Below are 21,182 nucleotides of genomic sequence, written 5' to 3' on the forward strand. Positions count from 1 at the left end.
AACAAGGTTTTCACAATGAAAAGACCCAGCAGTGGAAAAAAGGGCAATTACACTAGATTTCTGTACTTTTTTGAAGATGGTTAGAATTTGAAAGACAGGGATGAGTAAACAATAAGTTCCCAATCAGTTTTCCATTTAAATACATTTTTTTCTGAAGCTATAGATACAAATACTTGCCATGTCATTGCCAGGAACTGCAAGATACAGAAGAGGAATGCCAGACCTTTCTTTTGCCACTAAAAATAAAATAAAATAAAAAATATTAAACACAATTCTTGGTTGCAGAAGACACAAGAAACTATTGCAAGGGAAGTTGTGAGGTAGGGGAAATGCTTACACAGTCCACTAACCAAGAGAAAGCACTGTAATCTCAATTCAACACACTCTAATGTCAAAAGGTTATCATAAGAAATTGAATCTGACAAACTTGGGAGTTTTCTTGATTTCTGCATCAGTGGCTATAATTTTATCTTCAGTTTATATCCTAAAGTGACACCAAAGTTATAGTCCGGGGGGCTGGCGATGCCAAAATTGAGGGCCTACTACTTTGCCTCCCAGCTGATCTATCTCCACTGGAGGTTTTTTCCCCAAACCCTGAATGTGACAACCACAACAGAGATGGCGTCACCATCACTGACCTAGGGAATACACCTTTGTCTAGCACCATGAATAATCCTACAGTGAGGGGGAAAAGTATTTAATCCCCTGCTGATTTTGTAAATTTTCCCACTGACAAAGAAATTATCAGTCTAATTTTAATAGTAGATTTTAACTAAGAGACAGAACAAAAATATCCAGAAAACGCATTTCAAAAAAGTTAGAAATTGATTTGCATTTTAATGGAGTGAAATAAGTATTTGATCCCCTATCAGCAAGATTTCTGTCTCCCAGGTGTCTTCTATATAGGTAACGAGAGAAGATTAAGAGCACTCTCAAAGGGCTCAAGAAGAAGCACTCTAAGATCCTAGAGTGGCCTAGCCAATCTCCAGACCTTAATCCCATAGAAAATATGTGGAGGGAGCTAAAGGTTCGAGTTTCCAAAAGTCAGCCTTAAAACCTAAATGACCTGGAGAGGATCTGCATAGAGGAATGAGACAAAATCCCCCCCGGAGATGTGTGCAAACCTGGTGGCCAACTACAAGAAACTTCTGACCTCTGATTGCGAACAAGGGTTTTGCCACCAAGTACTAATTCATGTTTTGCGAAGGGGTCAAATACCTTTTTTACTCATTAAAATGCAAATCAATTTATAACTTTTTTGAAATGCGTTTTTCTGAATTTTCTGTTGTTATTCTGTCTCTCACTGGATCATTTCTTTGTTAGTGGGCAAACGTACAAAATCAGCAGGTGTTCAAATACTTTTTTCCCCTCACTATACATGGTGTAAACCATATTTGGGGGGATTTTCTTTTTCTCTTACGTCCTCTGATAGTCGCCGCCCGTTCAGTCAGCCTTCACTAGTGGGTAATGGTGCCCTCTGCAAGAGCAAGCTAGGCAGTTTGAAATATTAATAAAAAACTTTCTATATTTAGACATACCTCTTGGGGGCCATCCAGTTATCACTGTTCCTCAGTTTTATGCTGCCTAGCATCAGGAGTAGGCTAGCTCTTCTCTGCTAGGACCGAGCGTCTCAGTTCCTTTATGTTTTTTTCTTAAATGTTTTTTCTTTTGAAAAAAGCTTTTTATTTCTCTCACTATCGCTAGTTAGTCAGGGAATTTCCTGGAGGACTACAAGCGACAGCAGAGCTGGGCCTCGCACTGGATAATATAGATCCTTATGGAGTCCCACCCTGCCAACGAGCGTCGCAGGTCACTGGTGCGCCCAGGCCTTGCAACGACAGTGCCCCTCGGGATGGGGACGAGCCTGCGGATCTCCAACTTCGCTGGGGGTGTCTCAACTCCGGAATGACTGTGTGTTGCTAGCATCCCTCCCTGGCTGACGGCACCCCCACTCAGGGTGGGAGGTCTCCCATATCAGAGTGGTGCCCACATTCGCTAGACTGGTGAGTACTACTACCCCCTTGTCCCTGGGACTAGGACCTGTAGGTGGGTTCTGTGGGCCCACTCTTAGGGGATGGCAATGCTGGTGGTCTCTGCGATATCCCCCTTCTGGCCAGCGTGGTAAGTTTCCCTCCTGGCCCTTCTGGGGGCGCTGTGTGGTGCACTTGCTGTACCTGGGGGGGCATGGGAGGCTCCATAGCATCAAGGGGTTCTCTCTGGGGTCCCCTGGGGTGGCCAGATCGTAGGTGTGTACTTATTTTGGCGCCATTTAGCGCGGCCGCCATCATGGATGAAGGCAGGCTGTATGGGATCAGTGTTAAGGGCAGCAGCCATTTTAGGTCCTTGTCTTGGCGCCGATCGGGCACCATCTTGGCTGTGGGGAAACGCCTAGTAAGGGTGGCAGCCATTTTGCCTGTGATTCCTCCCATTGACTTTTATTAGGCACCATTTTTTTGTGGCTTAGGGTGGGCATAGACCTTTATGGGTGTGAGGTCACTTCCTCCCTCCCTTCCATTTCTTCACTGAGCAGCGTGTGGCAAGTACTGACACTGTGGGGGGATTTTTACTGTTTTCTCTGGTATTTTCCTGTTAAAACGGTTTTCTCTTGTGGCTATTGCCTGTTCTGAAGGGGCTTTTCAAGTAGTGCGAGTTGCGGTGGGGGGTCCGCGGGAACTGCCGTTTTTAAGGGCCAGCGTCCAATTAATTTTAAATTGCAATAATGGACTCCCAGGATAACAAATTCCCCACAGACTTGGTTGTGGCTTCAGGTACTCCTGAATCCTCTTCCATGGCCTCATTATCTGCTGCTCTTGCAACTTTAGCGTCCAAGGTGGATCTGCTGATGTCAGAACGCACTTCTCAAAAACGGCCTATGCCCTCCCAGTCCTCTGACTCAGAGCCTGATTTGGTTGCCACGGACAACGTCCCCCCGGAGGGGTGCCTGTCCTCACTTTCCGAGGGGGAGGAGGAAGAGTCTTCCTCCTCGGTGGCGCGGGAACGTGCTGTGCTGGATGCACTTATTCGTTCCATTAAGGAGACTTTGAATCTTGACGATGAGTCATCTCAGTCAAGTGGACTGCCTTCAGGTTCTGAAAGGCCCAGAAGTCAGGTCAGGTTTTCCCCTGCCCCGAGGAGTTTCACGAAATTGTGAATGACCAATGGCGTCGCATCAAACATATGCTGGTGGTGCCTAAGCGTTTTCACTACCGCTATCCCTTTGCGGATGCTGTGGACAAACATTGGGCAGTGTCACCTAAGGTGGATCACACTGTTTCTAGGCTAAATAAATCCACCTTAATGCTGGTGGAGGACTCTCCGGTGTTCAAGGATCCGGCAGATAGGCGTGTGGAGCTGCTTTCCCTCTACATGTATTTGGTGGCGGGCTCCCTGCTCAAACCTGTGTTTGCCTCGGTGATGGTCTCTCAGGCTGGCACGGCATGGTCCAAGGTGCTTCGGAGCACCCTGGGGGTGGAGTCAGCCTCTCCAATAGCCGTTGACATGGTGGATCAAATGACCCAGGCCGGGATGTACTTGTGTGACGCGGCCTTGGATGAGGCTCCATTAGTTGCTCGGCTGTCTGCGGTCGGGGTCGCGGTCCGCCGCATTATTTGGCTGAAAAGCTGGTCGGCTGACCACGCTTCCAAAAATACTGTGTCTGATGTCCCTTATGTGGGGAGTCGTCTTTTGGGGAGACTCTGGATGAGTTGATCAAGGGGCTTACGGGGGGGGGGTAAGAGTACTCTTTTGCCCCAAGTCTCTAAGGGAATGTCCACCCGCGCCGGGGCGGGGGCCTTCTGTTAAAGCTCAGCGTGGGTCCTTTCATACCTTCGGGGCACAGGATAAAGGAAAATCCTTCAAGCCCTCGGGTGGTCACAAGAAGCCGTGGTCGGGTAAGCCAAAGGCCAGCCAGACCGGTTTGGTGGCCCAGTCTGCCTCTTCCTGAAGGGACACCCTCACCCGTTTCAGGGGTGGGGGGATGTCTGCGTTGCTTTCAGGAACTCTGGTTGTCCAGAATTCAGGACAGGAGGGTTCACAAACTGATTAGTTCAGGGTACAAGATCGAGTTTCGATCTCGCCCCGCAGACAGGTTCTTTCCATCAGATCTCCATCTGACTCCCGATCATTTCAGAGATCTCATGGGGGCAGTACAGGATCTGCTCACCCAAGGAGTCATTGTGCCAGTGCCTTCACGGGACAGGTTTCACGGTGCCTAGGAAAGAGTGCAATGTGTGTCCGATTCTCGACCTGAAGTCTCGGAACCGCTTTGTGTGGGTACAGAATTTCCAGATGGAATCCATCAGGTCGGTGTTGGCATTGTTGAGTCCAGGGAACTTCCTGGCCTCCATCAAATTGAAGGATGCATATCTGCACATCCCTATCTATGAGGGTCATCAGAGATACCTCGGCTTCGTGGTGGCAGAGGAGCATTACCAGTTTGCGGCGTTGCCCTTCGGTCTCGCTTCAGCTCCCAGGGTATTCACCAAGGTTTTGGCTCCAGTGCTGGCTTTACTGCGTTTAAGGGGGATTGCGGTCCTTGGTTATCTGGACGACCTCCTGTTAAGGTCGAGCTTGTGTGCAGCTTTGACAAGCAATCTGTCCGTCACGGTTCAGACGCTCTAGGAGTTCGGGTGGACAATCAATTTTCAGAAGTCAGCACTGACCCCATCGGTTCGCCTTTAGTACCTGGGAATGGTCCTGGACTCAGCTCAGGCACAAGTTTTTCTCCCGGAGGACAAAACTCTAGACCCTGCGGGACGAGATTGGGTCCCTCAGGGACAGCGATCTCTCTTCCCTGCGGGCCTGTATGCGGTCCCTGGGTCTGATGGTTTCGTCTTTCAAAGCCATTCCGTTTGCTCAATTTCACACAAGAACTCTGCAAGCGGAGATCCTTGCCAGGTCAGTCTTTGGACAGGAGGATTTCTCTGAGCCACCTCGCAAGATCGGATCTTTTGTGGTGGCTCCGGTCACCAACTCTGACAAGGCAAGTCCTTCTGGCCTCAGCTGTGGACGGTGCTCATCACAGATGCCAGCCTATCGGGCTGTGGTGGAGTTTTGGGCACGCTTTGTGCCCAGGGGACGTGGTCGACGGAGGAGGCCTCCTTACCGATCAACGTCTTGGAGCTCCGAGCAATCAAACTCTGCCTTTTCCATTGGTCAACTCGGCTTCAGGGTTGCCCGGTTCCGGTACAGATGGACAACGCCACGGCGGTGGCTTACATCAATCACCAAGGGGGCACCAAGAGTGCCCGGGTGGCCAAGGAAGTGGCTGAGATCCTAGCTTGGGCCGAGACGCAGGTTCCAGCAATTTCGTCGTTCACATTCCAGGTGTGGACAACTGGCAGGCAGACTGAGTCGCCAGACCCTGGACCAGGGAGAATGGTCCCTGCATCCGGAGGTTTTTCGCCTTGTTTGAGGTGTTTGACTTGTTCGCGTCCCGTCTCATCAACAAGGTGGGATGGTTCGTGGCCAGAACTCGCGATCCTCTGGTGGACGCCACGGACCTCTTGGCACCGGTATCGGCTGATTTTTGCCTTCCCTCCGATTCAACTGTTATCCAGGTTCCTCCGCAGATTGGCGTCGGAACGGATGCCGGTCATTCTGGTAGCCCCAGACTGGACGCGTCGGTCCTGGTACGCGGACATCGTGCAGATGGTCGTGGAGCCTCCCTGGCGGCTTCCGCTGAGAGACGATCTTCTGTCTCAGGGGCCGATCTTCCATCCTGCTTTACAGTCTCTGATGGCGTGGCTGTTGAAAGCCAGGTCTTGAGAGAAAGGGGTCTTCCGCATGCTGTCATTCCTACCTTATTGAAGGTTTGGAAAGCTACCACTAGAAAAATGTATTATCGCACCTGGAAGGCGTATATTGCCTGGTGCGATTCACAAGGGTTCCATCCCCGCTCCTTTTCGGTGGCGAGGATTTTGGCATTCCTGCAGGAAGGTGTGGATCAGCGTTTGGCGCTGACCACAATAAAGGGTCAGTTGTCGGCCTTAGCTATTCTCTTCCAGCGTACCTTGGCGACTAATTCCTTGATTGGCACCTTCATCCAAGGGGTGTGGCATCTGGCTCCCCCGAGGAAGGCTCCTTTGCCTCCCTGGGACCTAAATTTGGTGTTATCTGTGTTACAACGGCCTCCTTTTGAGAACATCAGAGACATTCCTCTGCCTTTTTTGTCCCAGAAAGTTGCTTTTCTGGTAGCTATCACATCTGCTTGCAGAGTACCTGAATTGGCAGCTCTGTCTTGCCGTTCGCCTTATCTGGTGATTCATAGGGATAAAGTGGTTCTGCGACCCAATCAGTCTTTTCTCCCCAAGGTGGTCTCGACTTTCCACCTTAATGAGGATATTGTGTTGCCTTTGCTTTGTGCAAAGCCCAAGCATCCCAAGGATATTGCCTTGCATTCCTTGGATGTGGTCCAGGCAGTCAGGGTTTACCTGTCTGCCATAGAGTCTTTTAGGAAGTCTGATTCTCGGTTTGTCCTTCCTGAGGGACCTCGGAAGGGTTTGGCTGCGTCCGCGGCAACTATTGTTAAGTTGATCAGACAGACGATTGTTCAGACATATTCAATCAAGGGTCAGGTTCCTCCTTTCCCTGTAAAGGCACATTCTACTAGAGCGGTCAGTGTCTCTTGGGCTTTTCGTCATCAGGCTTCTGTGGCTCAGGTGTGCAAGGCGGCGACCTGATCGTCAAAATTCTACAGAATTGATGTGCTGGCATCCTCGGATGCTTCCTTTGGCCACAAGATTTTGAGTGTGGCGGTTGTTTGAAGAGACGTGTTTTTTTTTCCCCTGTCTCTTTCTGGGGTGTTTGTTGTTGTGGGCTCAGTTGTTGTTTTCTGGCCTGGTTGATTAGTTACCTTTTTAGTTACCTTTTTGGTAGGTTGCGACTTCCCACCCCTCACACCTGCACTACTTTGGGACATCCCACTATTGAAGGCTGACTGAACGGGTGGCGACTGTCAGAGGACATAAGAGAAAATAGAGTTTTTGTAAGAACTTACCGTAAAATTATTTTCTCAGAGTCCTCTGACAGTCGCCGCCCCCGCCCCTCTGGTTCTTGGATTTGGGGGTTTTGCCTTCCGGTACTGCTTGCTACAAACTGAGGAACAGTGATAACTGGATCAGGATAATGCCCCCCTAGAAGTGTGTCTAAGTATATAAAGTTTTTTATTAACATTTCAAACTGCCTAGCTTGCTCCTGCAGAGGGCGCCATTACCCAATAGTGAAGGCTGACTGAACGGGCGGCGGCTGTCAGAGGATTCAGAGAAAATAATTTTATGGTAAGTTCTTACAAAAGTTCTATTTTTTTTTTGTTTACAAACTTTTATTTAGGGTAAAAAAAAGGCAGTGCAATTATATAAATACATTAACATGGATGTATTATAAGATAACAAAACAGTATGATAAGACAGAATGCATTATCGGGTAATTAACATACTTATAATACAATGGTAATAACTGTCAATTGAAAAGGGGATTTCTATAGGTACAAACATGGACATTATAGCATTCTATAGATCTTAATAACGAAGGAAGAGTAAAATGAGCACTCTCTAATCATCCATCGAATGAAAGAAGATCTCTGAATGGCTAAACCAAGGATTCCATTTTCTATCAGAAAATTTTAGAGTTATATAGAGTATGAAAAATCTTTTCTGCTAAAATTATAGCATTCAGTCTCGGTTTCAATTGTATAATAGGAACTGTGAAGGAATTTCCAGTGTGATGCAATAAGCCGTAGTATAGAAACACTAATGGTATGGATCAGTCTCATTTGAGGTATGGATAGTTGTGCAATGGTACTAAATAAAAGGCGGTTGATCAAAGTGAGGCTAATCTGATTACCAGAGATTGTCGATGCAAAATTAGATAATTGATTCCAAATATGAGAGACTTTATCGCAATCCCAAAAAATGTGTGAAAAAGAACCTGGGACAGGGAAACCTCTAAAAATGGTTAGTAGAACTGAAGGGAATATGGCCTTTAATTTGGTGGGGGTGTAGTACCACCTTGTAAAGAGCTTGATTGCCGTGTCCAATCTTCCTTGGAATATGTAGAGTTACATTCTGATTACCATTTTAACATGTATGGGGGCTTTTCTTGTGAGTTTGCTTTTATAAGATTGTTATAAATCTCCGATATTAGTCCCTGTCCTTTAGGGTTTTTAAGACAAATAGTTTCATAAAATGAAGGAGGCTCTATAGCTGTGATTGGGAACTGGTAAAAATAAAAATGTCTAATTTGTAAGAAGTTCCTATGTTCATTGTGGGGGGTCTGGTATACGGCTTGAATTGCTAAAAATGTAGTAAAGGTGGAAATATTAATACATTTGTGTAGAGAAATAAGATCATTATCTATCCACCAGGAAAATGTGTCTGTCTTATATAGCCCCAAAGGAAATTTTGGGTCCCCTAGGAATGATAGATGAGGAGGGGAACAAGGGGTCAATCTAAACGTTGTTTTATATAGTCTCCAAAAGTTGTAGAGAATGAAATACCAAGTGATTCAAAGGGGCAATTCTGCTTAGTGAGACTCCTTTTCACCACAAAATTCCAAAAAGTGAGAAAGGGGCAATGGAATCTTTCTCAAAATTAACCCATGAAACATCTGATCTTGAAATGTGCCACTGCCCAATTTGCGAAAATCTTGCGGCTAAATAATATAGCCAAAAATCAGGAAGGCCGAAGCCACTGTTATGTTGTGAGGTGTATAGCACATATTTATAGAAGCGAGCGTTAGAGTCCAACCAAACAAATCTATTAATTTCCTTCTGGAATTTAGTAATAAAGATTTTGTTGATTCTGATGGGTATTGCTCTGAAAAGGTACAGAATCTTAGGAAGTATGGTCATCTTGACGACTGTGATTCTACCTAAAAAGGATATATGACAAGATTTCCAGCAGCATATTTCTTAGTTTAATAAAAAGTGGGACATAGTTTTTGGAAAACAAGGATTCGAGCTAAGGGGTAAGATGAATATCTACATAGGGAATAGACTCCAAGGACCATGTAAATGTAAATTCGTTTTTAAGGGAGTTATTTTGTGAGGTTGGGATATTTATTGGCATACCGATAGATTTAGAGATGTATACGGATAATCCAGAGAGAGAGGAAAAATCTTCCAATGTTTTGAATACAAATGTATGATGGGTGCGCTAAAACCCAGTGTATATCCCAAATGAATCACTCAAAGGTGTAAAATGTGTGAAACAAAAACACAAATAATATAGGTGGAAATTATAAATGCATGAATTCATGATTCCATAAAACATTCATAAAGTCCATAAGTGGTGACTCAAACTGATGAAAAAACTGAAACAATACTTCTCAAATTCAGTGTGAAAACCCACCACCAGGTGAAATTCCTCCTTACCAGACGGAAAATAAGGTGCAGATATATTACAAATGAACTAAGAAACACAGCAATCCCAGGTGCTTCCAATCTCCAAGTGAAAACCACCCAAATTGGTCCCTTACCGAACTGCAGATAATAAGCGCTTGTAAAATCCAGCAAAAAACACTATGACTTATTGCATTTATAATTTCCACCTATATTATTTGTGTTTTTGTTAAACATTTTTTCCACATTGTAACACCTTTGAGTGATTCATTTGGCATATACACTTGGTTTTAGCACACCCATCATATATTTATATCATTTACATTCACTAGGCACTGAATACCGGTAGCAGCTTTAACATCTATCAGCGCACCCTCCCAACACATCTAATGTTTTGAATACGTTTGGAAGGGAAATTATGGGCTGGGTGAGAAACAACATATCATCTGCTTTCATGCTAAGTTTATATGTTTTATTGGAGGCAGTGTATCCATTAATATCAGGATGTGATAAAATTGTTATGGTCAGAGGTTCTATGGCTAATGAGAATAAGAGGGTGGATAGTGGACATCCCTGTCTCGTTCCCCTACCTGTTTAAAAAAAATCCTGGTATTCTTATTCTCGTTTGTGGTTTGTTATATAGTGTCTGAAATGCGTGGAGGAACTCATCATGAAAGCCATATTTTTGTAAAACTAAATTTAAATATTGCCATGAGACACTATTGAACGCCTTGTTATTATCCAAACTTAGAAGGAGAAACGGTTTAGCATTTATATTCGCATCTTGAATTATTTTTGTAACTAATCGAATATTGCCCGTTATTTGACGGCCTGGAATGAAACCCCTTTGATATGGGGATATAAGAGGGGATAATTGAGGCTAATCTATTACCAATGTTAAGTCATTGTTTAGAACTAAAATCGGCACAATAGTTCTTTGGCAATGTGTGGTCTTTATCCAGTTTTGGTATCAAAGACATATTGGACTTCAACATTTCGTCTGGAAATGAGCCGTCTTTAAAAATATTATTATATAGGGAAGATAGGTGTGGGACGAGGAGAGGGGGAAATTGTTTAGAACAGAATGAGGAAAATCCATCTGGACCAGGTGCTGAACTTTTTTTTAAGCGATTTGATAATTTGAATAATTTCATCATCCGTACAAGGGGCATTTAGTTTTTCAAGTTGACTAGAAGATACCGAGGGGGTGGAAATCCTGTCTAGCCAGGAAATATCTGAGGATGTAATAGAGGAAGTGGGACTCGATAGGAGGTCTGAGTAAAAAATTAAAAAAAAAGAGAATTTCTTGAGGGTGAGTTTAACGGATTGATTAAGTTTACGAGCAAACTTTGTTGAATAAGCATTACTTGATAAAATAAATTTCCCTTTAGACCATCTAAGTGCCTTTTCGGCCCTGAATGAGAGGAGAGAGTCCAATTCCAAGCGTTTTTGACGTAGTAAATCTGCAATTCTAGGGTCATATGTGTAATATTTGTATTTGCTAAAATATTTTTCCATTTTTCTTTGTTTTGGTCTGCTGCTAATTTAACCACTTAAGCCCCGGAAGATTTTACCCCCTTCCTGACCAGGGAGTATTTTGCGATCTGGCACTGCGTGACTTTAACGGACAATTGCGTGGTCGTGCGACGCTGTACCTAAACGAATTTGGCGTCCTTTTTTTCCCACAAACAGAGCTTTCTTTTGGTGGTATTTGATCACCTGTGCGATTTTTGATCACGCGTTATAAACAAAAAAAAGCGTCAATTTTGCAAAAATAGCAATATTTTTCACATTTTTTTATATGAAATTCCCCCCAAAAAATGTAAAAATCTAAATTTTTTAACATTTTCGGCCAATTTGTTTTATGCTACCTATGTTTGGTAAAAAAAAAAAAATCGCAAAAAGCGTATTTTGATTGGTTTGCGCAAAAGTTATCGCGTTTACTAACAAAGGGAAAGATTTTTGTCATTTTTGTTGTTTTTTTTTTTAACGCGTAATGGCGGCGATCTGCGATTTTTTTTGCGGTACTGCGACATTGCGGCGGACAGATCGGACCCTTGACTGACATTGACACTTTTGGGGTTACCAGTGACATTTCTACAGTAATCAGTGCTATACATATGCACTGTTACTGTAAAAATACACTGGTAGTGAAGGGGTTAACTTTATTTGAGAGGGAGGGGCTGTGTGTCCCTAGGGGCGTGCTTTCTACTGTGATTGGCTGTGGCTTCAGATGTATGAAGAGTGATCAACGGTTCTACATAGTAGAACCGTATGATCATCCTTCATACACCGGGGAGAATGACAGGCAGCTTGTTTACACAAGCCGCCTGACTTTCTCCCTCTCCCCCGCCGATCGCTGAGTGACCGGCGGACATCGGGTCCGCCGGTCACACACGCGGGGGGGTCCGTGACCACGCGGGGGGGCGCGCTCCCTAGACCCTCAAAAGCTAGTGACGTAGCCCTACGTCACTTTGCCTGTGAGGGGCTGACTGCCGACGTAGATTGGCGTTAGGCAGTCGGCAAGTGGTTAATGAGATGGCCTCTGAGGACTGCTTTGTGGGCCAGCCAAAGAGTAGAGGGGAAGAGTATCTGGGGAAGTATTAAAACAGAAATATTCACCAATCAAATCTGTAATCGGTTGTTGACATTTAACATCAGTTAGTAGCGATTCATTCAGTCTCCAGGAGTAAGGAGTGGATGAGAGGCCTATAAATTTGTGGTAAGGGCGTTTATGTGATGGTCTGACCACAAACACAAGGGTGTATAGTGGCGTCCACTGTGTTTGATAGGATGATTGGTGTGCAAAAGATATAGTTCATTCTCAAGTAGGAGTCATGTGGAAGGGAATAAAAGGTATAGTCACGGGCTCCTATGTTATGCGATCTCCATGAGTGTATTAATTGTAGTGTATTTAGATGTGTACAAGTAGATTTGGAGAAAGCTTTGGAGTATGGAGTTTGTTTACTGCGGTCTAATGAAGGAAGAGCCACTGAGTTAAAATCGCCACCCAAAATAATATGTGGTGAATGGAAGCGCTGTAAAAAAAAAAAAAAATCGAAAAATTGTGTAAAAAAGGAGGATTGAGCATCGCTTGGGGCGTATAAGGTAGCAATTGTTAATTCTCTGCCTTCTAAATAACCTGTAATAATAATGAATCTGCTATCTTCTTTATACACTTGTTGGACAATCATTTGAAAAGAGTGGTGGAGAAAGATTGCGACACCTTTAGAGTGGTGGAGAAAGATTGCGACACCTTTAGTTTTGGTGGACACTAGTGTATCAAAGGACTGGTTTTAAGATTTTTGGAAGAAGGTGGGGTGATTTTCTTTTGCAAAGTGCGTTTCTTGAAGGAGAATAACCATAGCCCCTATTTTTTTGTAGTGAATGAAGGCTTTCTTCCTTTTGTCAACAAAGTCTTTTTTTCTTTATACAAATTAGGATGAGGCACGGGTATACCATAGTGTCACCCTATGATGACACTTTAAACTATTTACCCTGTACTGGTGTCTGCAACTCCATATCTCTACCCACCTTTGTACTGGCCCCTGCTTGCACCTGATGGGTACAGTCCATACTCCCTTTCAGGTTGTCAATGCTTTGCAGTGTTGTCAGTTGCTGATATACTGATGTACAGTACAAAATATTTATAGAGGAGACACAAGGTAAGGAATGTAAGCATTTATGCTCCTAATCTCAAGAAACTTTTTTAACTCTTATTTTGACATATTAACCTCCCTGGCGGTATGATTATGTCTGGAATTACATACCAAAAGCGGTACAATTCTTTTCATGGAAATTTGGCGTTATGTATTATAGGCCTACAATTCTTAGTAATTACTGACTTAAACCTGACCAAAATAAGACTCTAGTAGACATCCCAGATGTGATAAATTTGAAACACAAACGCATGAATTATAATCGAATCAATAATATTATTTTATTATTTAATATATAATATATATAATAAAATTATATTATTGATTAGATTATAATTCATGCATTATATATTATATATAGATATGTGTGTGTGTGTGTATATATATATATACATATATATATATATATATATATACACACACACATATATATATAATATATAACGCATGAATTATAATTGAATCAATAATATAATTTTATATATATATATATATATATATATGTGTGTGTGTGCATATTATATATATATATATATATATATATATATACACATGCATATATATATATATATATATATATATATATATATATGCATGCATATATATATATATATATATATATATATATATATATATATATACATACATATATATATATATGCATATATATATATATATATATATGCATATGCATATTATATATATGCATATATATATGCATATATATATATATAAAATATAATATAAAGTGTGTTTTGTGTAACGTTTTTTTTTTTTTTTTTTTTTGAATTTCCCTCCCTAGTTCCGCTCCCATGCAGCATTGCTGCTGCAGGGAACGGAACTAGGAAGTGATCGTACCGACGGAGGACGGAGGAGCGGCGGGACTCTCGGCTGGCGGTCGCAGCAATGAGAGATCATCGCTGGATCGCCAGGATAAGGTAAGAGAACACCGCTGCGCTCTCTGCACATCCACCCCGAGCGTGACTCGGGGTTACCGCTCCTGCAATGAAAAATCAACCCCGAGTCACGCTCGGGATTACCGCTAAGGCGGTTAAAGTACTATCATTCCCCACATATGTAGATAAGTGGAGATTTTGATTTAGTGGCTCATCCAACCTTGGATAGAAGTAAAACCACTCCATCTTCTAAATCCCTATTAAAACATTTCTACTCAAATCAACTGATTGATTCTTGGCGTGCTCATAATTCCAGGATATAGAGGGATGCCCTGGTAGATGACAGACTGAACAATAGCATGCATTGTCAAGCTGCGGCAAGCAAAGCCAGCAGAATATTAGCAAGCATTAAAGAAGGGATTTACTCCAGAGATAAAACGATAATTCTAAAACTTTATAAAACTCTGGTTTGGCCACATCTGGAGTATTCTGTCCAGTTCTGGTCACCAATCCTCAGAAAGGATGTGCTGGAAATGGAGAGAATTCCGAGAGGGGCAATAAAATTAATAAGAGAGCTGTAGGATCTTAAATACGAGGAACGACTACAAGCGTTAACTGTATTCTCCTTGTAGAAGAGGCGTTTGGGAGGAGATACGATAGTGATATACAAATATCTTAATTTTAATTCCAGTGTAGGTAGGAAACCAATCAGTCTCGGGAAGTGTAAGGGGACACGGAGCCATACAATGAGATTGGAAGAGAAGCGGTATAACCTTAAGCTGCGTAGGGCGTTTTTCACGGTCAGGGAGTTAAGGATGTGGAACTCTCTTCCACAATCAGTGGTGTCAACAGGAAGTGCTGATAGTTTTAAAAGACTCTTGGACATGCATCTCATCGAACAGAATATACAGGAATATGGGAAATGATTATCTACATGAACACAAACCCAAACAGGTTGAACTGGATGGACTATTGTCTTTATTCAACCTTGTTAAAAATAACCTTGCCCCACTACTAAAAAAAAACGTAATAAAGAGGATTTAAACTAGTATGAAAAATACACACAAGCTGCTCCCCAATAGTGTAGTAACTATCTTTACTGTAAATCAATGGAAACTGTAAGGGGGCGTACATTTAAAACAAACATATACTGTGATGCTATTGGAAAATAAAGTGCAATAAACCATTCAGTTCAATTTGTGACAAAGTGAAAAGTCTTTAGAAAAAAAGTTTATAATAAATCCTAAATTCCTTTTTTATTCAACATGAGACACTGATGTGAACCATCACCATCAATTACTTATTCACCTAATAGTGCCCATATGGATTATCGTCACTATCAGATGAATAAGCAATCAATGATGATGGTTCACAATCAATTACTTATTAATCTGAATATGTATTTCTGTCAATGCTAAACTATTTACATCCCTATAATTATTTCTGTATGCAAGGCTAGTCATAGATGGACAGGTTTGTCTGATTTAAAAGATAAATGCTCTTGTCTTCAATATAACTGTAGAACCATAATCTGTAGAACTCATCACTGACTGTGGAAACTTCACACTGGGCGTCATGCAACTTGGATCCAGACCTCTCCACTCTTCCTCTAGACTCTGGGACTTTGATTTCCAAATGAAATGCAACATTTTCCACAGTCTGTGATGATTTGGGGAGCCATGTCATCTGCTGGTGTTGGTCCACTGTGTTTTATCAAGTCCAAAGTCAGTGCAGCCCTCTACCAGGAAATTCTAGAGCACTTCATGCTTCCCTCTGCTGACTAACTTTATAGAGATGCTGATTTAATTTCCCAGCAGGACATGGCACCTGCCCACACTGCCAAAAGTACCAATACCTAGTTTCATGATCATGGTATCACTGTGCTTGATTGGCTGGCAAACTAGCCTGACCTAAACCCCATAGATAATCTGTGGGGTATTTTCAAGAGGAAAATGAGACACCAGACCCAACAATGCAGATGAGCTGAAAGCCACTATCAAAGAAACCTGGCTACCATATCACGTCAGTAGTGTCGCAGGCTGATCGCCTCCATGCCACGCCGCATTATGCAGTAATTCAAGCAAATGGAGCCCGACCAAGTATTGACAGCATACTATACTGTACATGGGCATACTGTTTAGTAAGCCAACATTTCTGTATTAAAAATCTTTTTTTTTTTTTTTTTTTTTATTGGTCCTATGTAATATTCTAATTTTCTGAGACACTGAATCTTGGGTTTTCACTAGCTGTAAGCCATAATCATCAAAAATTAAATAAATAAATGCTTGAAATATATCTGTGTAACCCATCTGTGACGAATGCCCATTTGCTGGGACGTTCGCCACGGGCTACTGGAGGAGTGTGGAGGCCAGCCTCCTGCCCATGGACTATGGGCCCTAGCTTGTAGGAGAGTGCACCTCTGTGTGGGGGTATATGCTGGGGGACAATGGGAGTAGTGTTGAATTGGACTCAAATCCATGTCACCTCAAGATACAGACTCAGACTGGGATCAATGTTACAGGCCTAAAGCTGCATATTACAGCAGAGGACTTCTCCACACATTGAGAGACTAAAGAGATGCTAACGACGTCTGCTGTGGGGATGTGTATTGACATTTATAGTGAGGTGTTTTGAAAGCGAAGACGTGCAGTCTGAGAGCCTATGTCTTCTGCTTCCATCTGTTAGAGGTGAAGTGTGTTCACACTTCTAGGAATGTGTATTCGGCTATGTTTTGGGCTTGTTGTTTGTTGAATTAATTATGATAATGTTGGTTGAGAAAGGGCGGGGCCTGGACGGCAATGGTGTAGGACACACATGAGCTGAGCTCTGCTCCTGCTATATCATGTTCTACTATCCTGGGTCCCTCAACTGCTTATACATTGGCATTAATTGTTGGGGAGACCGCCGCCACTCCGAGGGATATGTCCCCGCCGAAAAAGACTGCAGCGGCTGTACAACAGCTCGATAAATTCCGCCGTCTGGATCGGGATACAAAGGCCCAAGATGGTGCCGTTCCGTCGGAGACTCCTGCTGCAGACACCGCCCGTGTCCTGGAGGCCATAGCTACCTGTCAAAACATACAACTAAGATTGAGGAGGTAAAAACAGGTGTATTACTTATCCGGCAAGACATGGCTAAATTGAGAGACAGGGTGACTGAGACGGAGACCAGAATTAGCAGAGCTGAGGATGTTTTACACCCTCTTCAACATACTGCAAACTCCATGCAGCGTCAGCTCCAGCAATTAGTGCAGAAGCAAGAGGACCTGGAAAATAGGGCACGCCGCAGTAATCTGCGTTTTTTCGGGTTGCCTGAAGGTGCTGAGGGCTCGGATGCAGCCACATTTTTGGAGAACTTATTGATAAAGCACTTTAGCAGGGAAGCCTTTTCTGTCATGTTTGCAGTGGAGAGAGCTAATCGCATGCTGGCTCGTTGCCCACCCGAGGGCCCCCCTCCATGCACTCTTAACGCTAAACTTTCGTGACCGCGATGCTGTATTACCGTTAACCCGAGAACGGGGCAATATTTCCTTTCAAAATGGTCTCATCGCGGGGTTCCCGGACTTCTCTGCGGAAGTACAAAAGCTTCGTTCTCGCTTTACAGATGTTAAACGGCGCCTACGTGTGCAACATTTGAAGTATGCTATGCTGTTTCCAGCTCGGCTGCGGGTAATCTGTGATGATAAAGCTATATTTTTTGTAGATCCTTCTTTGGCCTCGGAATGGTTGGATCAACGGGAGCTGACCGCAATCATCCTGCCTGATTACCAGAGATGTAATACTGTTTTTTATTGCTGAAGTATTCTAGATTTATTGCTAATCTCTCTGCGTGTCAAAATTGTACTTGACTTTGTTATAAGGCAAATCCCTTTTTTCTTTTTTTTCTTTTTTGTTGTTGTTTTTGTTGTTTGTTTTTTGGTCAGTGAACCAATGTGAAATATTGGTCATGGAGAATGGAATCCCACTTTATACTTTAGTGGACACCACGTTTTCAAATTAATTTTGTTAAAGGGTTCCTACTCCTGATGGTATCCTTCTTTAAGTTTTGATTTATTATGCACAGGAATAGGACCATCAATTACATGTATAATTTTATGTGTTCTACAACCAATCCGGTGCAATCCAGTGTATGGTCGCCCCTTATTGCCAAATGATAGTCGTGAGGAGCTGGTATTTTTTTTCACTGTTTAAATATGGGTTTTTTGCTCAGGCAATAGCCCCATTCGTGTTTTGTTTTATATGCCAGCTCGTCATGTGGTTGGGGTATTATGCTCCCACACAGTTGATGTTGTGGAGAGGGGGGAGGGGTAGGTGGGGTCAGTTGTTTTTTATGTTTTCTCACAGTTTAATTCACTTATTATGCACTTGATGTGGTTGCTTAATGGATACAATGATCGTTTTTTACTACATGCTTTTTCTAAATATAATGAGATGTGTACACCTGCCTTGGGAGTTCCCCGCACATATATGCTGTTTTTCTTTTTTATCTTTATGCTGTGATGGCTAATGTGAAGTTTCTTACGTGGAACGTGAGAGGCCTTCGGGACAAAGTGAAACGTTCCGCCATCTTTAGTTGCCTTAAAACATATAGAGCGGATATTGTAGTTTTGGTGGAGACGCATATTACTGGACAACTCCAGCTTGCGCTTAAGCGTCCATGGATTGGATGGACGTATCATGCCACCTACACTTCTGCTTCCCGAGGGGTCTCGGTTTTGATTTCTAAGCATGTGCATTTTTCCCTTATTTCTGTTCGGTTGGACTCCCAGGGCAGGTTTGTTTTTCTGCATGTGGTTTTATACAACAAGCAGTATCTGCTTCTGGCTTGTTATGTCCCCCCTCCTTACAGCTTGGAGGTGGTTCAGGAGGGCTTGTCCTTTGTGGCTCAGCACCCTGATGTCCCGGCTGTTTGGATGGGGGACTTAACATGGTATTGGCTCTGGCCCTTGACCGTCAATGTGTTGTGACAGTTCAGGGGTCTCAGCCCCTCACCCGGCTGGGACGTCTGTTCAGGGATTTTGCCCTGACGGATACCTGGCGTTATCAGCACCCCCATTTATGCCTGTACTCGTGCTTCTCAGCCACCCACTCAACTATGTCACGTATAGATTTTATTATAGTTTCAAACTTACTTCCTATGCTCCGGGATTCTGGATTTGAGCCCCGCTCCCCGTCTGATCATGCACCCTGTTGGTCCTTTTTTGTATAGCACCCCAGGCGATCCCTCGCCCTTGGCGTCTCCATCCTTTTTGGCTTACTGCTATAGAGGACCAGGAGGGTCTGGCTCGGGAGTGGTCTTATTTTTTTTCCATTAACGTTGGCTCAGCGGCCGCGGGGATTGTGTGGGAAGCTTTTAAACTTCATGCTCGGGATATTCTGGCCCGCGAATCAATCGATTCAAGTGGTCCTCTGGTATTGCTCTGGCTGCTGCACAAGCACATTTGACTTCCCTGACAAATAGTTGTTCAGTTGACCCGTCACCTGGTAATGTTTCTGCACTGAAAACTCAGACAAGATTAGTAGACCAGATGTTATATGAGAAAGCTAAACAGAAGTTGTTTTTTAGTAAACAAAGGGTTTTTGAACAGGGAGAGCAGGCAGGTAGACTTTTGGCATATCTAGCCCATCGGGATACTAAACCTCCGGTTGTGGTTCAGCTTAGAGACTCTGATGGGACTCTTTCTGAACCGCCGCAGGTGGCTGCTGCGTTTCGTTCTTTTTATGCTCAATTATATACTTCTCAGTCGTCGTTTGCCACCCAGGACACCCGAGAATTTTTTCACAGTATATCCTTGCCCCAGTTATCCGATGACCAGCGAGCGGAATTGGATGCTCCTTTATCAGTAGATGAAATTGCCACTGCCATTGCCTCTTTGGCCATGGGTAAAGCCCCCGGTTCCGACGGTTTACCCCTCGATTTTTGTGCAACTTTTTCTGAATCCATATCCCCGGCGCTCCTTTCCCTTTATACCCATGTTCATGACATTGGCCGTCTGCCAGACTCTGAAGCCAATATTATTATTCTGCCAAAACCTGGTAAAGACCCTTTATATCCAGAATCCTACCGTCCCATCTCCCTACTACAGGCGGATATTAAAATTTTAGCTAAATTGTTGGCGCTTTGCCTAAATAAGGCCATACTTTCCTTGATACACTCTGATCAAACTGGCTTTATGCCAGGCAAAAATACTGCAATGAATATTCGCCGTTTATATATGAATCTGCAGGCTGTTCATGATGGGGTGGGTACTAGAGCCTTGGTGGCGCTAGACGTCGCCAAGGCCTTTGACAAAGTTGAGTGGAGTTATCTATGGGAATGCCTGCGTGCTTTTGGATTTGGTCCAGAATTTATTAGATGGGTCCAAGTACTATATTATAAACCTGTAGCCAGGATATCGGTCAATGGATGGACATCAGATTCTTTCCTTCTAGGCCGAGGTACCAGACAGGGCTGCCCTTGATCACCCTTGCTTTATGCGTTGGCTGTGGAGCCTTTGGCTTCCCAGCTTCGGTGTCACCCTGATGTCCATGGATTGGGTCATTTGGACCTCACTGAAAAGATCGGTCTTTACGCGGACGATATGCTCCTATATTTGGAAGACACAGATGACTCTTTATGCTCCGCGTTGCGTATAATAGGACAGTTTGGATCCCATTCAGGCCTACGTATCAACAGGTCTAAATCTCAAATATTACCACTGGACCCATCCCCATCCTCAAAAGTTTCTGCTTCCCTCCCTTTGCAGCGAGTTGCGGCGATTCGGTATCTTGGTGTTACGATTACCAAATTTCCTACAGACTATGTGCAGGACAATATTGAACCTCTAATTGATATGCTTAAACAACGTACTCAAACATGGGCTAGGTGCCACGTGGGGGCTGCACTTGCCAGTGAACTAACGCTCTCAGAACCTTATTGAACCACAGACTGCTCACATGATTATCTCTAAGAGACTAATGTTCGAATATGATTGTCACTTCTATGTTCACATGTTAGAAATTGTATATATGGATGGACCACCCCATCTAGAATTACTTGCTAATCTTGTTTACATGCACGTGGTTACTGTTTGATGTTGTTACTCTGTGCCTTGTATTTTGGAAAACCCAATAATAATTTATTTAAGCATGGGCTAGGTTGCCATTGGGATTAATGGGTAGGGTGAATCTTATTAAAATGATTTTATTACCAAAATTTCTTTATGCCTTTTAGCACTCCCCTGTCCCAATTCCACTGAAATTATTTTAAATTATTGACCGTATCCTGAATTCCTTTGTTTGGGGATCTGAG

The 21,182-nt window shown here is 43.4% G+C and overlaps 1 protein-coding gene across 1 annotated transcript in view; it reads right to left on the minus strand.

Moving 5' to 3' along the window:
- The window catches only part of SFT2D1 (SFT2 domain containing 1), a gene marked incomplete at its 3' end in the record, with an annotated part of 418,618 nt that overhangs the window by 66,876 nt on the left and 330,560 nt on the right, over positions 1 to 21,182 (minus strand). The window contains exon 6 of the mRNA XM_082250937.1: positions 174 to 236. Coding sequence (XP_082107063.1) covers positions 174 to 236 — 63 coding nt within the window. The remainder of the gene's footprint in view (positions 1 to 173; positions 237 to 21,182) is intronic.

Source organism: Pelophylax lessonae (assembly GCF_965119305.1).
Source record: "Pelophylax lessonae genome assembly, chromosome: 3".
NCBI lineage: Eukaryota > Metazoa > Chordata > Amphibia > Anura > Ranidae > Pelophylax > Pelophylax lessonae.